Here is a 14,642-nt window from a genome sequence, read left to right on the forward strand (position 1 = left end):
TGCTCCGAGGATAATCGCTGAACGTTCGAAGAATGTCTATACGACGCTACCAATTATCCGTCATGTTGGCCCGCCGGCGATCGTACACCGACCGATGCTTTTCTCGGTCTCGATCTAGGTCCCGAGTCCAACTGTCATCCCGAGAGCTCCGCTGGCGATCATCGTGCCGACGCTCTTCTCTAGGCTCTGAACGATGCTGAGATTGTTTGTTTTCATCCCGAGATCGGCGGTCATACCGCCGCTTCCGGCGATCATTCTCATCGACGCCGTCATCCTTATCATCACGAGATTGCTTCCGCCGGTGATGGTGGTTTGCTTTCGCATCCTCCAGGCTAAACCCCTCGAGGCTATCATGCTCATCGCTCCCCTCCTCCCGCCTCCGTTTCCTCTCATGCCTCTGCTGCTTTAGGAGCTGCCTTAGTTCCCGCTCTTTTTCTCGATTGGACTTTTTCCGCTCCGCCTCGACTTCCCTGACCTTAGCCGCGCCCCTCTTCATCATCGCCAACGGATCGTCGGCGACGAGACGTGCAGCAGTTCTCTCCTTTCGCCGCGGATCCTCGTTGCCCCACACGTCCTTGCTCGGGGCTTCTAGGTTGGCCGCCGCAATGTCTGTGATGGTTCCGACGCCGACGCCGCCGCCCTTCGCGTACCAAGGCCCGGCCAGACCGTCCTTGCCTGCCGCGTTCGAGAAACGCATTGTGTACATGTCCTCAGACTCCCGTTTCTTCCTCTCGGCTTCTGCCTCGTCCTTCTGCGCGATCGGCCGCGCACGTTCATCGGGGAACAAGTCTATGTGCCCCGTAGGGCCCACGAGCGGTGCGTCGCTGCTACTCACGCTTTTCGCGGGAACGGCGTGGTCGGCTGTCGGCGCGCCACCCACTTGCTCGCGGGCGAGCCGCATCTCGAAGTCGGTGTCGTCCTCGCCGGCGCGCTTGCGCTTCCTGCGCTCCCGCCCCCCCAGGCTACCCGCGACTGGCGTCTTGTCATCGTGGTCTCGTTTCTGGCCGAGTGCTTCGTCGGTGGTCGCACGTGTAGGAGGCAAGGGTAGCGGTGGTGGATCCTCGCCACGCAGGATCGCAAGGCGGCGTTCGGCGTCAATCTCCTGCTGGCGCTGCTCTTCGGCTTCTTCACGTGCCCTGGCATCTGCCTCGTCGCGCCTCACGCGCTCGATGTTCTTGGGATTGTAGACGTTCCATGATTTCTTGCCTAACAGGTGTCTGCGAGTATAGGTAACCGTCAATAGACGTATACTTACGACGGGGGGTGCCTTGATCGTGGTGTGTCAAGAGAGAATGAGGGACTCACAAAGGCATATTGGATACGGAAGGATACGGGAAGCTATCTTAACATATGATATTACTGGTAATGTCAAGCGGTTGGAGAGAAGTGGATGAGAAATGGTAATGTCGACATGGAGGGGACAACCGGGCAGCAATTAAATCAGAGAATCTCGGTAGTAGCATTAACTGCGTTAATGTAATGTAAGAGGCTTTTTAAGAGTACTTGTACCTAACGCATAGGTACCTAGCTACTCCCCCGTATTTGAAGTCGTTATCCTACGCATTCTACCATATCTGCTTACGTCTTCTCCGGTTAGGTGGCTGTTCTGAGACGGTTATGCATCCGTCGAAAGCCATCCACTCCGGATTTCTATAACCTAGGTTTGTAGGTTGGGTAATTGCCATCTTATAAGTGGGAATGTCGCTTACCGGAAGACGCGTTTAAACCCGAGGTCGCTCGCCGGTTCGTAGTTGGACTATCGCGTAGTCCCGTGATCGATTCTACGTATGCGTTTATGTCGTCTACCTACCTGGTTATGGTCATATCTAAGATAGGCATAAAAATCGTCATGATGAGTCATCACAGACCATGTACCCTCTACCGAAAATGTTACCCGAAATCGATCTGATCCTACGTCGTGGTACATGGCAATTCACACCAAGCCACGGTCGGCCAGTTCCGCCGGAAAATAGGGCTGGACAAGTGGCGGCCAACTGTATTTTATTCCTCGACGTTTCGTCCCGTTACAGGCCTTCAACTTTCCGTCTTCCAAAACCAGCGGTGTCTGTCTGGTTCCAAAGTGGCCCACCGACCTTTACTGCCCTCACATCTACCCTCCACTCCACGTCTCTCGCGGGCACGGCCTGGCAACTAAGGGTTCGAGGCCAAGACACAACTCCATCCACCCCCTTTCCGCTCCAAGTAGCCTCCGGGGAAAGGTGTGAGCCCAATCCTTTCTAGCCATCCTATCACCTCCACGCCCGCCGCGACCCACCAGCCGCCCGCAAACCAGGAACCCCAGTCTTTCCGGACGAGGTCCTTCAACCGGCCCGTCATGGAGGGCTTCGTGGACGCAGACGCATCGATAGCAGAAGCCATGGGCTTCTCGAGCTTCGGGTCGCAGAACCCCAACAAGCGGCGCAGATTCAACGCTCGCGCCGACGCCGTGGTGGCATCGAACTCCGCCGTACCCGGCCAGCAGAGCGGCGGCGGTCCCCGGGATGCGGGGTCCGGCGCCAACGCGATGCCCCTTGGTGTCCGCACTCGCAACGATGACGAGATTGACCTCGACACAGACGAGGAAGGGGGTGCGAACCTTGCTGATAGCGGAGACGGTGAGCACCCCAAGAATAGCCGCGGTACCAAGCCGGATCCCCACGTCTTGGACGCGTTTCTCCCGGCCGCAGTCGCCGAGGACGACCTCGTACAAGATATTCAGTCTAAAATCGACGCCATCACTGGTATCCCATCGCAGGCTACCGAGGCAGGGCCCTCGTTCAGTTCTGGCCAGGTGCCCCGTGGTTCAGGCAGTCGTGGCAGCGATCGCTCCTTCGGACGCCAACGGAACGAGCCGAAGAAGTGGTGGGACGATTACTACGACCCGAAGTCGAACACCAATCCGTGGGAGCGGCTTGAGCAAGCGAACGGCTTGCAGCCCAGGGGTACTTGGATGACCTTAGAAGCGTCCCGGGCGGCCATGAAGGAGGTCCGGAGGAGGTGAAGTTGGGTTTCAGCTCTCAGCCAGGCCCACTGCAGGTGTGCTCACGGCCTAGCATGAACATAAGGCTTCACCGTCCTAAATCATCTAGCCTAACACAATAAGAGAATGGGAGAAAGTTCAAACCTATGCGACATTCCCCCCTCGCTTTATATGATTCTATGTACCGGACTTCCCGAGACACCCAGGACCTGACAAGCCCCTGTGTGTGGTCACGTGACCGCTACCACCTCCTCTTCCAAGTCTACCTCGGCCTACGATGGGCTCCCTCCTCCCAGCATCTCACATGACCGATACGAGAGTCATCGTACCTCGCAAGGGCCCGGCTTAGCTTACGAGGAGACGGGTAGCTGTCCCGCCGTGTCTAAGACACATCACGGCACGCGACGCTCGGCCAGGTCACCAAACGGGAAATCATGGTATTACTACATCTAGGAGAAGCACGTTGCCGACCTGCTATGAACGACCCAAAGAAAACTCTCGACCGGAAAGGGACACCCGCCGCCCATACCATCGCCAGCCTATTACCAAAGGGGCAATACCCACACCCTGAAATGAACAAGGCCTGTCCTCATGCCCAGCTAAATGGGGGGGGAGGGGAGGACCTCTCTCTCTGGAAGAGGGAGTACATGGCCCTCGAGCGACCCAGAGTGTGTCCCTAGGACAGCCAGATCGGCCGTCCTATCTAAACGCCCCTGCCTCTCCACGCCCCCCTCCCTACCCGGAGCCTGGGAGTGTTCCCTGCCCCCCGGTCATGCCCACAGCTGCAGCAGCTAGTGTGGCCGGAGGCGGGTACCACTCTGCCAGTCAGACGTACATCACCGCGACAGCTCACGATGTACCTCTTGGAGCCCAGACAGCTAGCCAGCCAGCCGACGCACCCTGCCCTCCCTAGGCCGGTCTACATCGTCCAATCATAACTCATAATCTCGCGTTAAACAACCCTGCCCAGAGAACCCTGCTCTGCCCTGCTGCCCCCCCCCTCCTCTCCAGCCCGGTCCGCTCGCTATGCGTCAGCGTGCCGTTGTGCGTGCCGCGTGCGTCGCGTGGGGAGCAGGAAGATGCAGGAACAGGTTTACTGCCCACACACCACTGCTCTACGTACCTCGCGGCAGGCAGGCAAGCGCTCTGACCAGCTAGGGTCGTAAAGCGGCGACGTGGCAGAGATATAGGGGGTGTGTCTAATTTTTCCCTTTTTTTGCCCATTTGCCGCCCTACCACCCAACAGTCCGTTCGCCCACCCTGCTCTCCTGGGGCTCAGCCTTATTCAACCTTGTCTGCTTTTTTTTTCTCCATCTCTTCCCCCCCCCCCCGCTCTCTCTCTCGTCCTTCCCACCCAAGTACACGGTACGGTTTATGCGCCGGGGGTATGTGCAGTGCAGATTTCGGAGCCACTAAAAAAAGAAAAAAAACACAGGAGACCCAAAAAATAAGAAACGGAGAGGGGTGGAGGAGCTGAGGGGAGAGGCGGGGGCGTGTGCATGGGGAGACAGCGGGAACATGCCAGATGGATAGATCTCGCATGCTGCCCGATCTCTCGCGTGGCAGCGCCCTCCCTGCCGCCCTGGCCGCCCCCTGCTAGTCGGGCAACCGACATATCCCCCCTCCACTTTCGGAGCGAGGCGATCGGCCGCTAAGAAAAAAGAAGCTAAAACAAACGACATGCGTAGAATGCGATCGAGATAACAGAGGGTATTGGCGAAAAGGGGGGAGGATAAGGGGGAGGAAACCTTGGCCTTTTTTTTTCTCTCTCGATGTGGTGAGAATTTTGAAACTCCTATCGTGTGTATCGTTCTGTCTGCGCCCGTTTCCGCCCTGCTCCTCGCGGGCGATGCGGCTCAAAAAGTTGCAGTTTGCGGGAGAAGTGCGTCGTTTTGGTAGAATTAGTAGTAGTGGTGGCGGCGGTGGTGGTAATAATAATAAGGCGGAGCCGACATCCGCGTGCGCGCTCTCTCCCTCTCTCCTTAGTACTCGGGCGAGGGATACCGCTCGCGCGCCCTCTCGTACTCTTTGGCGTGCTTCTTCTCCGCCTTGGTCTTCAGCGCCCTGTGCCGCACGCAAAATATAGTCAGCTAATTGGATTTTTTTTTCTGTGTACGTGGGGTTTTTTAGGGCGCGTGGTAAAGAGACAACAGGAAAAGGGGCGGGAGGAGAAGCTCAGAAATCCTCCGCCGCAAGGAGGCTCCGTGCGCAGCCGCTTCCTCGGGAGGACCACGAGAGGCCGGAGACGGCGCGGCGTGGAATGCGAGGGGGGAGTAGGGAAGGGGGGGGCGGAGGACGGGCGCTGGGGAACTCACGAGACTTTCTTCGCCGTCCACTCCAGGTCGGCGTGCACCTCGCGGGCGTCGTTGAGGCCCTTCTGGAAGCGGGCGCGCGACCGCGCGAGCCGCGCCTGCGCCGCCGCTTGCATCTCGAGCAGCTCGCGGTGCTTGGCGTTGAGCTTGCCGGAACTGCAGACGGGCGGGGGGAGCCTTGGTGTTAGCTGCTTTCTCTCTATCTCTGTATCCTTCTTCTTTTCCTCCTCCCGATCGGGGGGTTGTAGAAGAAGAAGCGGGAAGCTTTTGGCGGGAAAGGCAGGAGGAACAGAGGAAGGAGAAAAGACTCACGTCTGGGCCTGCCGCGCGAGGCTGCGGTCGAGCGGGATGGGGTCGAAGGTCTCGTCGAAGCGAGCCTGCATGAAGTCGTTGAAGTCGACGCCGCTAGCAGAGGCGCCGCCCTGGCTGCCGTCGCCGTAGTCGCCGCTCGCGTAGCTCGTCGCGTAGCTGGCGACGTTGCTGCTGCCGTTGCCGTACGACGGCACGCCCGACGTCACCGACGCGTCGCGCTCGCGCTGGTCGTCCGGCGGCGACTCCGAGTAGGTGCTGCCGCTGCCGCCACCCGAGTAGTACTGCCGGTACTGCTCCTCCTTGGTGGCCGCCGCCGTCACCGACGGGATTGGCATCGCCGACGACGCGCCCCCGTAGTACTGAGTGCTGTAGGATGCCATGGTGATTTGGTTTGGCGGTGGTAGTGGTAGCGGTGGGAAGGGAGAAGTTACTCGAGGAGGACGATAATACTGGCAAGCGACTGAAGTACGTGACGGAGATAGATAGGAGCGTGAGACACCAAAGAGTAGAAGGTCCCTTTGGCTACTATGCCTTGTGTGTGTGTGTGTGGGTGGATGGGTGGGTGGTTGTGGGTGGTGGTTGGCACTAAGATATGTATGGCCAAGCTTGAAGGGTCTTGACGAGAGTCTGAGCAGACGGGATGATAACGATGATCTTGAGATCGAGAAGAGTTTCTTGAGGAGTTGGAAGTAGGTTGAAAAGAAGAAAAGAGGAAGAGGGAGAAGACGAGTTCAACCCGTCAACATCACCCCTTTTTATACCTTTTCGAGGCCTCTCTCCCCCCCCCCCCCCCCGGGCTCCCGGGGCAGGCTCGACGAGTCGGACCATACCATCTCCCGTCATGAGAGGATAAGTCTCGATGACTCCATTCGTCGATCGAGATAGGACTGACCGAGGCAACCCCGCTCTGATGTAGAGTGTGTCCTGTTTACCGAAGCAAGTAAGGATGGTAAGGGAAAGGCAAGGGGTTGCTTTTTTTTCCTGGCTCACCTCTAACCTAACACCCCTACCCCTTTCCTCTCCTGTCGGCGAAAGACTGACGACAGGAGTGGTAAGTACCTAGTATACACACGGGAAGAACCTGTATACTGTATACATGGCTAGGGCCGGGCCTATTGGCGTGGTCCGAGCCGATGGATGAACCAACGGGCTTTACTTGACTAGGTATCTACATGGACATGGACATGGATACTTGGAATAGACACACTACGTATGTATACACGTACACACATACACTTACCTACTTACTTGAGTAAGGTAGCCTAGACTTTGCCTGGCCTTGCGCTACGTCGACTAACCATAGGCGAAAACGGCAAAAGGAGATCCATATGAGGCCTCCGCCCAGGTGAGCGCGCCAGGGTTGCGCCAAGAGGAGGGGAGAGGCAAGTAGAATGATGGTAGTAATAAAATGGAAACAAATCGTTATTTTCATGCATATGGAAGGCAGTAAGAAGGGGAGGGGGGGAAAACTCGCGCATAAACGTGACTGACTACATGGTCTAGTCATGGAGCAGTAGTTATATGCGTGTAGATGTAGGCGTGAGCGTGAGTGAGGGTGTGTGGCGGACTTACCGTCTCTAGATACGGGGGGAGTGCCCGTAGACAGTCAAACGGAAGCGGCTTGCTTTGGGGGGTTGGCCGGGAGGGAGGCGGAAACGACGACATAACTGCTGTCGTAATGTGTCCTAGCTTCGGGAGAATAGTAGAATCCTCACCTGATGTATGGCGAATCGAATCCCGATATTATCCGTCCGAGCCACTAGGTAACTAACTAGCATCATAGCGATGTAGGATATATTGCAGGGAGGGGTCTCGAAGGGGCGGAGAGTTCTCGTGTGTGTGTGTGTGTGTGTGTGTGAATGTATGTGTGTGTGTATGGGGGGGGGGGGAAAGGATAGGTTCATGAAGCCTAGAAACCCTCGAATAGGTGTACGTACTTGGTTTCCTCTTAGGGGTAGACGGGAGGCGAATATGATCCAAGTAGAATATGGGGAAGGGGAGAGAGATGGAGGGGGAGTGGAAGTATCAGATGCAGGAGGATCTGGTAATGATGCAGTACTACTGCAGGAAGGTAAGGCATTCTTAACGACACACATGTACGACGGTGGCAGCATAGAAGCTTGGAGCGCGCCTGAAATATGTGCACATATCGGGGGAAGGGTGAGGGGGATAGGCGTATCCGTAGGCATACCGCGATGCGTGAACGACGCCGCCTCACAGGCATGAGTACGGCCATGTTACAGGGGAGGGGGGTGGAAGAAGAAGAAGACGAGAGAGAGGAAAGAGAATGGGAACGTCGGGGAAGCGGTCATAGGCGGGCCACGAACGGGAGCCAGTGGAGCCCGGCTCATCGCGAATGGTGACGATGACGGGATGTGGCGAGCAGAGGTGGGTGTTATCATCCCTCATATCATATCACACGGCTGACACTTATCTGGGCACGAACGTACGAACGGGAGCGAGTCTGCCTACTATCGGTCCGCCCATCTGGCTGACGGGAAAGCCGATGGCTGAGAGAAAAACGCGAAGACAGACAAGGGAGGGAGAAGAAGAAGAAGAAGAAAAAAACAGTTGGGAGGTAACATACAAATATCATCCGCCCGCGGGTAACATGTAGGCCGATGCCTACATATCATACGTACCCACGCTGTACGATGTACGCACGCATGCACAGGTATATGCACCCGTAGGGAGCCGAGGGGGTGAAAAGGGGGGTGGGGTGTATTCTTGCCTCAGGTCGTCTGGGCAAATATTGCGTCTGTAGGCAGGCATGCCTACACAAGCGAAGAGACGGCTAGACCTACTTACTTCAGATGACGCGGAATGTATGTGCATTCCCAGTTTCGGGACCCTAGAAGCCAGAGAGTTCTGCAGGCTCTAAGCAGGTGCCGGGGTAGTCAGTCGATGGGATGGACAGCTTGGTCCCGGACTAGTTGAAGGGGGTTGCGCGTGTAAGTCGTTTCCGTCGGCAGGATTGGGACATGACATGTCCAGTATCCGTAGCCCCCAGAGTGGACTCCGTGGGGAGGGCGTGTCGGCCACGAAGAGAGACGACAGCCTAGGCCCAGCGGTTAGACCGGACAAGTTGGCGACGTCCAGGCAGATGGGGAGACGGGTGGATGACGGGTAGGGAGATGGACAGCCAACGACGGGTCTCTCCTTGTCGAGAACCGCTTGTTCGTCTTTCCCGGCTAACACGCCTATCCAGACGGATGTACCGTTTCCAGGCCTTGTTCAGACCGAATCTTCGACGATTGGAGAAGACGGGTACGTTACGCTGCTGACGCTAAAGTAGTAAGTGGTAGTCGAGTGGCCCGGTCTGCTTCGTTCGACGGCGAATGCGGATCCCAAAAGCAGCGATGGATTCCGTACAGGCACCTACGTAGGTATATTACGAAGAACCCGTCCATCCGTCCATGCTACCTCTCCACGTCCGCATGCTTGGAAGGGAAGGGGAGGGGAGAGGGTGTGTGTGTAAGAAATATAGGGAAGCAACATGGGTGGGCAGCGGGTTATATACCTACCAACATGTAAAACCTGCAGCTTCATCAGCCTGACCGACACCCTGTGGTTGGCCAATCCTCGAGGCTCTCAGGTACCGGACCCACGAGTCGAGAAACTAGACGATATAGGGCATACGGTGATAATAACGATGACTGTGATAAGAATAAAAAAAAGAAGAGAGGGGTTTCGAAAAAGTGGTGAATTCGAGAGACCGGAGAAGAAACGAGGTAGGCAGAGACGGTCAACGAGAGGGAGGGTTGGAACACGACGAGGCGTCCTACCCCGGAGCCCACCGCATTCCCGATATTCAACAAGTGTGTGCGAGTTAGAGCAAGGGAAAAAAAAAAAAAAAAAAAGGCCCCAGAGCCTGTCAGAGACAAGCGTTGGGATGTGTTGAAGCCGGCGGCGTTGGCTAACTGGCCAGGTCAGGCAGAGGTGCAGCCAGATCGGGCATTTTGTGTCATGATGTGTTGTCAAGCCAGCTCGCCTTCCCCCCCTCCTCTTCTCAAGACCTCTTTAGGATGCCGAATCACGACAGCGTCATTGGGGAAGAAGACAAATAGGATCTACACCCTTTGTCCTCCCTTTTCTTCTCCCTCTCTTTTTTTTTCCCTTTCTTTTCTTTCTCTTCAACCTCCGCCCGATCTGCCGTTCGTTTTCTTGGCCGAGGTCGACGTAACGAATGCACCCAGGTGCCAAAGTCCGATAGATAGTAATAATAATAATAACAATCTTCTTCTTCTTCTTCTTCTTCTTCCCCATCGATCCCCTTCTGCTTATTGATTTCGGTCTTCGCTGCGGTCTCCCGCGAAACAGACAGAAGTCGATGCCTGGGGTGGTGATGCAAGAAATAACGTCGACCGCGACCCCGGCCTTCTTCTAAATTGGGCAATCGAGTTGTGCCGTTGTCGTGGCCCGCGCGTACGGGTTCAGCTATTTTTATTTTATCTCATTTTTGAGAAAAAAATGTATATATTCCCTCCGCTTCTCGTCTCGAATTATCGATTGTCGAAAGGGGAAGGGATTTAAGGAAAATAGAAGAAAAGGAATTTTCTCATTCGTCAGAAATGTCGAGAAATTCCCGCGCTGCCGACGGGGATTTGGATGAGGTAAGGAGGGAAGAAGGGGGTGGAGAGGGCGGAATGGGGGTGGAAGGGGGGGGGGAAGGGTAAGGGGAAATACCTTACTACCACCCACTGTATGTGCCTAACCTACAGCGAGGTACAATGCGAATGAGGCACACTTGAACAGGTACATTCAGGTACGAGCCCAGGCGTGGGGCGCGGCGGAGGCCAACGATGGAGGAACAATTACGTACCAGGCCCGGGTTGGGCTGGCGGTGGTGGAGGTCAGTGGTGGTGGGGAAGTGGGAGAAAGAAGAGAGCACGGTTTTCTGCCTCGCTAGCCTAATCTCGTCGCTCTACCCTGCCCTGCCCTGCCCTGCTTTCTCCGTCGAAGGGAGGAATTAAGCAACTGTTCTTCCTCTACCCCACCTCCAGCCTTAGTCTTGCTACCATGTGTTGCCGACCTGGCATTACGGAAGAGCTGTACCCATGTGCCTACTTACTTACATACGTTAGGTACACGCGCAGGGTGGTGGGGGGGGGGAAGGGAGAGGGCCAGTTCTCGAAGACGCGGTGAGCCTCAGACGGGGCCCGCAGGCAGGTTGGGTCTCCCCCGTTGCGATCGAAGCCCGCCGAAGGCCCGACAACGCCAGTGGAGACGCGATTCCCACCTTCGCTCACCGAAACTCTTCCGCGTCGAGATACGCGACACAGCACGGGAGGGAGAGGGAAGGCAAGCAAAATTTGGTGCAAGCGGGTGGTGTAAGTGGGTGGTGTAAGTGAGCTTCGATCGCAGGGGCGGCTGTGAGCGGATGTACATGGCATTACCACAAGATGCCAGGAAGCATGATGCGCTGGCACCGATGGCCCTGGGTGCGTAAGAAAGAGGGACAACCCTCCTGTTCGGGTTAGGTTCCGTTGATCCATACGTCTTACGAAACAAATTGGACACGCCCGACCACGTACTGGCGTCCAAGGGCCTTGAAACGGGTAAGCGTACAAGTAGCAGAGGAGCGCATACTCATACACGTCTACTCATACCTATGTACACACAGAGACGGGAGAGCAGGGAGGGAAAACTTTGGCCTGCCCACGTTATCCGAGGACAGGATAACGCGTAACGGGCAAGGGTCCCACGGAGCAACCCGAGAAGAAGAAAAAAAAAACAAATTTACCAGTGCAAATATCAATACACAGTAACCTACATCGTCAATTGTGCCTACATTCGCCGATTGGGTTCAGAGACACCGCATCCGTGAGACGAGTCGCGGCAAGTGGACGAAGCGCCAATTCGGTGAGAGGTCTGGGCTATGACGAGTTTGCAACCTTGCGCCCGAGTTCGCTGGCCTGGACCAGCTAGCGACATGCCAATACCGTGCGCGCGCCGCCGACACACGCGAGAAACACCGAAGGAGGGGAGGGGGGGTCGTGGACTGTCTCGACCTGGGACTGCACAACGCCGGGATCAACCCTCTTCTGAACGGGCGAAATGGGTCGGGAAACGGAGGGGCAGCATCCTCTAGATCGACACGAGCGGGAGGCTAATCTGAGAAGAGCTAACGAGAGCCATGCTTACTCTCAAGAGAGGTCCCGTCTCATTCGCGGACCACGGTCCCGTCGGAGGGACGAGTGGAGAGGCGTTGCCATTCGCGGCCGGAGACCTAACTATCCTCCTCCTATCCCCATCCGTCGCAGTCGCAGAGGAGTCAACCCCAAAGACGTTGGATCCGCGATAGCTAGGACAAACTAAGTGGACTAGTCTCTTCGCGTCCGGCAGAGAGGGATAAAGAAAGAGAGAGAAAGAGAAGAGAGAGGGGAATCGACGATACCTTATCCATATCCAGTAGTAGTGGGTGTCGTCTTCCGCTTCCCGCCTACGCCGTCGGAGCAAAGGGCGGTTGACCGCCCGCTGAATAGAAAGCATACGCTTGGTCCAGAACGATGTCGTACTTAGATAGTAGGACCACTATAACAATTCGTGGGCGTCGCCCCGAAGGAACTGGCCGGCTGCACATGACTTGCGGCGCATTCGGCAACCCTTAGATTGTTCATGTAGGGTCGGGAGGCAGATGCTACCTCGCGCGTAAGCCAACTCATCATGGGGCCAAGGCCTACAAAAGTCCGAGTCACCAACGGACCGATCAGCAATCGGGACGGCGGAAATAAATTACAAAGGGAAAAAAAAAAGGAGAGAGAGGTAAGGAATCCGGATGACCCAGGTAGGGCAACGGGGCAGGTGTGTGGATACCAACTCGCTTGGCCGCGGAAAGCAACTTACAGGGCCTGGCTGGATCCGCATGCAGTCGAGAAGGACTCGCGCGCCGATGTGATGATGGGGCAATCTCTCATAGGGTGGATGGGTGAGCCGAGCGTGTCTTGACGGCACCTAGAAAGGTCGATTGCGTCCCCCGGGGCACCCTCTCGAGATTGTCCCGTCTTCCCACCCACTCACTCGTTGTCGTGGGAAGACGGAGCCAGTCAATCCCACGAAATAGATGTCAACCCTGCGCCGTCGTTCTCATTCACCGCAGGTTGCCTAGATTTCGACTGCGACTAGTGGCCAGTCTTGGGCGGCAGTTCGCCAGCCCGTCGGGAGATACTGTTGTGTAAGTCGGAGGTAGATGGCTGTAAAAGTGGTGGCTTGGTCCGTAGGCTCCGCGTACATAACAATTTCTCCCCTTTTCTGTTCTTTCGCTTGGCTCGCTCGAGACATGCACATCATCCGCAACCCGGTCACCGAGAACCATCCAGCATCCGAGACGGACCTGCAGGATACAAAGGCGAACTTGGGTCAGGTTGGCACCCTCGAAACCAGCCTAGCGCGGCAGCTCAATGCCGGAGAACTACGTTCGGAAAACACATGGGGGGGGGGGGCCGAGCTCGATAGGAGATAGGCCATGTGACATTATCAACCAGAATCCCCCTCTCTCGCCTACTTGAATGAACATCTCTACCTAGGTGGCCATTATACCTTTGAGCTATGCGAGCTGGGTGAGTGTTGCCGTACCCGTCGCCGTCATCATGTCTACTTATATAATCCGTCTACCAAGACCAAACGGAGAGCTCTGCGCATAAGTACCACCTGCAACGCCGAATGCTCGAACACACACGCATACCAGAGCAAGAGGGACAAACTGTCTACCCGGGCTCGACCCTATCCAAACACTTTAAGAAACCCCCAGATTCCGATGCCGCTAAGCACCGGGATAGAAAGATTATCATCCCAGCCGAGGTCAACCACCTCGCTAGCCGCCGCAGTGAAGCCCGACCATAGGCTTAGCAGTCCTAGGGCGACGGCGCCGCCAATCGTTCCCTGGGACTCAGAGAGACCCAGCGCGGTTAGGGCAAATTCTGGCAGTCGTAACAGGCCCGTGAACATGAACGGGTTCTCGTCGTCTCCGGGAAACGGACCAGTCTTGGGGGCGAGTAAACCCCAGAACCAGCCGGCCGTGGCCACGCCGACGAGGAAAGCAGCCAGGGACCCGGCGAGGGACTTACCCCGTCGGATCCTCGGCGTGTATCTTCCGTACAGCCGGCCAAAGGTGCTGGCAGCGGTGTCACACCAGCTGAGGAGCATCACCGACACGACCGAGACGTCCTTGGGGAAGAAGTACAGAACGATCCAGGCGCCGAGGAGGTAGAAGATGACCCCATTCCAGCCATCATATTCGGATTCGCGCATCAGAGCGCCTAGGCATCTGACATAGAGGCGGTTCAAGGTGGCGTACTTGTGCCGCAGGTAATCGGTGGCTGCGATAGGGATTAACGCCCCCATCAGATAGGGCGTAACCGAAGAGGTCTGGGTGCCGCTGACGTAGAGCCAGTATACGAGGAAGCCGATCGATACGTGCAGCACCTTTCTCGGCACTTCGTGCTTGTGGATAAAGATTTTGAAATGCCGATGTATCGGGATCAGCCCGAGGGGGCTGGGACTGCGGCTGAAATCACGCCAGCTCCACGCGAACACGTTAGGAGTCGGGGGAGCGAGGTGACCATTCTGAATCTCGACGCCGGCGCTCGGCGCTTCCGTCTTGCCCTCCTCTTTTTGTCTCGATCGAGACGTGCGACCGGGTCTCACAGCCGTAAGACCGCTAACCTTGCGGGACTTGATGGGGCTTCGCGATCGAGTCCGGGCCCTCCGGAGCTCCGGGTCCGAGTCCGAGTCGGGGATCTCGCGAAGGGGTTTCTGGGTCGCAACACCGCTCGATTGCTGACGTCTGGCAGCGGATCTCGTGATGGGGCCGAGGTAGGGTTCTTGCGAGCCCTCCCGGGCCTCGGATGGCGCGGGACTGGGCGATATGACCCGAGGGGTTGCAGGAACGGCGGGTTTTCCGCGCAGAGACATGGCGTAGGGGAAAAGAGGCAGGGGAGAAGCAACGACGGTGCCGGTAAGGTTCTGCCGCAAGCCGTAGTATCGCAGGGGCCAGAAAGCAGAGTGGAGATGTTTGTCTTTCCTCGAGTGCCGGACGG

At 56.7% G+C, this 14,642-nt stretch overlaps 5 protein-coding genes across 5 annotated transcripts; 2 read left to right on the forward strand and 3 right to left on the reverse strand.

Moving 5' to 3' along the window:
- Positions 1-46: 46 nt before the first annotated feature.
- On the reverse strand, positions 47-1,313 carry GGS23DRAFT_595682 (uncharacterized protein; the record flags this gene model as incomplete). The annotated part of the gene is made up of 2 exons (XM_051518353.1): positions 47-1,217; positions 1,306-1,313. The coding sequence occupies 2 exons, from the start codon at positions 1,311-1,313 to the stop codon at positions 47-49; spliced, it is 1,179 nt and encodes a 392-aa protein (XP_051372740.1).
- Positions 1,314-1,936: 623 nt separating this feature from the next.
- On the forward strand, positions 1,937-3,377 carry GGS23DRAFT_479484 (uncharacterized protein). The gene has a single exon (XM_051514284.1). It carries the CDS (start codon positions 2,336-2,338, stop codon positions 2,999-3,001), a length of 666 nt encoding a protein of 221 aa, XP_051372741.1. The 5' UTR covers positions 1,937-2,335; the 3' UTR covers positions 3,002-3,377.
- A 1,254-nt stretch (positions 3,378-4,631) lies between these two features.
- Positions 4,632-6,364, reverse strand: GGS23DRAFT_562649 (uncharacterized protein). Its single transcript, XM_051516036.1, has 3 exons — positions 5,605-6,364; positions 5,296-5,448; positions 4,632-5,044 (listed from the first exon to the last, which is right to left on the reverse strand). Exons 1-3 carry the CDS (start codon positions 5,982-5,984, stop codon positions 4,963-4,965), a joined length of 615 nt encoding a protein of 204 aa, XP_051372742.1. The 5' UTR covers positions 5,985-6,364; the 3' UTR covers positions 4,632-4,962.
- A 6,309-nt stretch (positions 6,365-12,673) lies between these two features.
- GGS23DRAFT_479568 (uncharacterized protein) lies at positions 12,674-13,226 on the forward strand. Its single transcript, XM_051514285.1, has 2 exons — positions 12,674-13,163; positions 13,223-13,226. Exon 1 carries the CDS (start codon positions 12,794-12,796, stop codon positions 13,064-13,066), a length of 273 nt encoding a protein of 90 aa, XP_051372743.1. The 5' UTR covers positions 12,674-12,793; the 3' UTR covers positions 13,067-13,163; positions 13,223-13,226.
- Positions 13,197-14,599, reverse strand: GGS23DRAFT_479575 (uncharacterized protein). Its single transcript, XM_051514286.1, has one exon. It carries the CDS (start codon positions 14,515-14,517, stop codon positions 13,327-13,329), a length of 1,191 nt encoding a protein of 396 aa, XP_051372744.1. The 5' UTR covers positions 14,518-14,599; the 3' UTR covers positions 13,197-13,326.
- Between the last annotated feature and the right edge of the window lie 43 nt (positions 14,600-14,642).

The sequence above is a fragment of the Durotheca rogersii genome (genome assembly GCF_024521655.1).
Source record: "Durotheca rogersii strain YMJ 92031201 chromosome Unknown GGS23scaffold_7, whole genome shotgun sequence".
Lineage (NCBI taxonomy): Eukaryota > Fungi > Ascomycota > Sordariomycetes > Xylariales > Xylariaceae > Durotheca > Durotheca rogersii.

Bases quoted from the DNA above. Each gene is read 5' to 3' on its own strand.
- GGS23DRAFT_479484 (XM_051514284.1), top strand. From the start codon at position 2,336: ATGGAGGGCTTCGTGGACGCAGACGCATCGATAGCAGAAGCCATGGGC.
- GGS23DRAFT_562649 (XM_051516036.1), bottom strand. From the start codon at position 5,984: ATGGCATCCTACAGCACTCAGTACTACGGGGGCGCGTCGTCGGCGATG. The intron at 5,449-5,604 runs GTGAGTCTTTTC...GCCCGTCTGCAG, and splicing joins CTCGCGCGGCAGGCCCAGAC to TTCCGGCAAGCTCAACGCCA. The intron at 5,045-5,295 runs GTGAGTTCCCCA...CGTGCGGCACAG, and splicing joins TGGACGGCGAAGAAAGTCTC to GGCGCTGAAGACCAAGGCGG.
- GGS23DRAFT_479568 (XM_051514285.1), top strand. From the start codon at position 12,794: ATGGCTGTAAAAGTGGTGGCTTGGTCCGTAGGCTCCGCGTACATAACA.
- GGS23DRAFT_479575 (XM_051514286.1), bottom strand. From the start codon at position 14,517: ATGTCTCTGCGCGGAAAACCCGCCGTTCCTGCAACCCCTCGGGTCATA.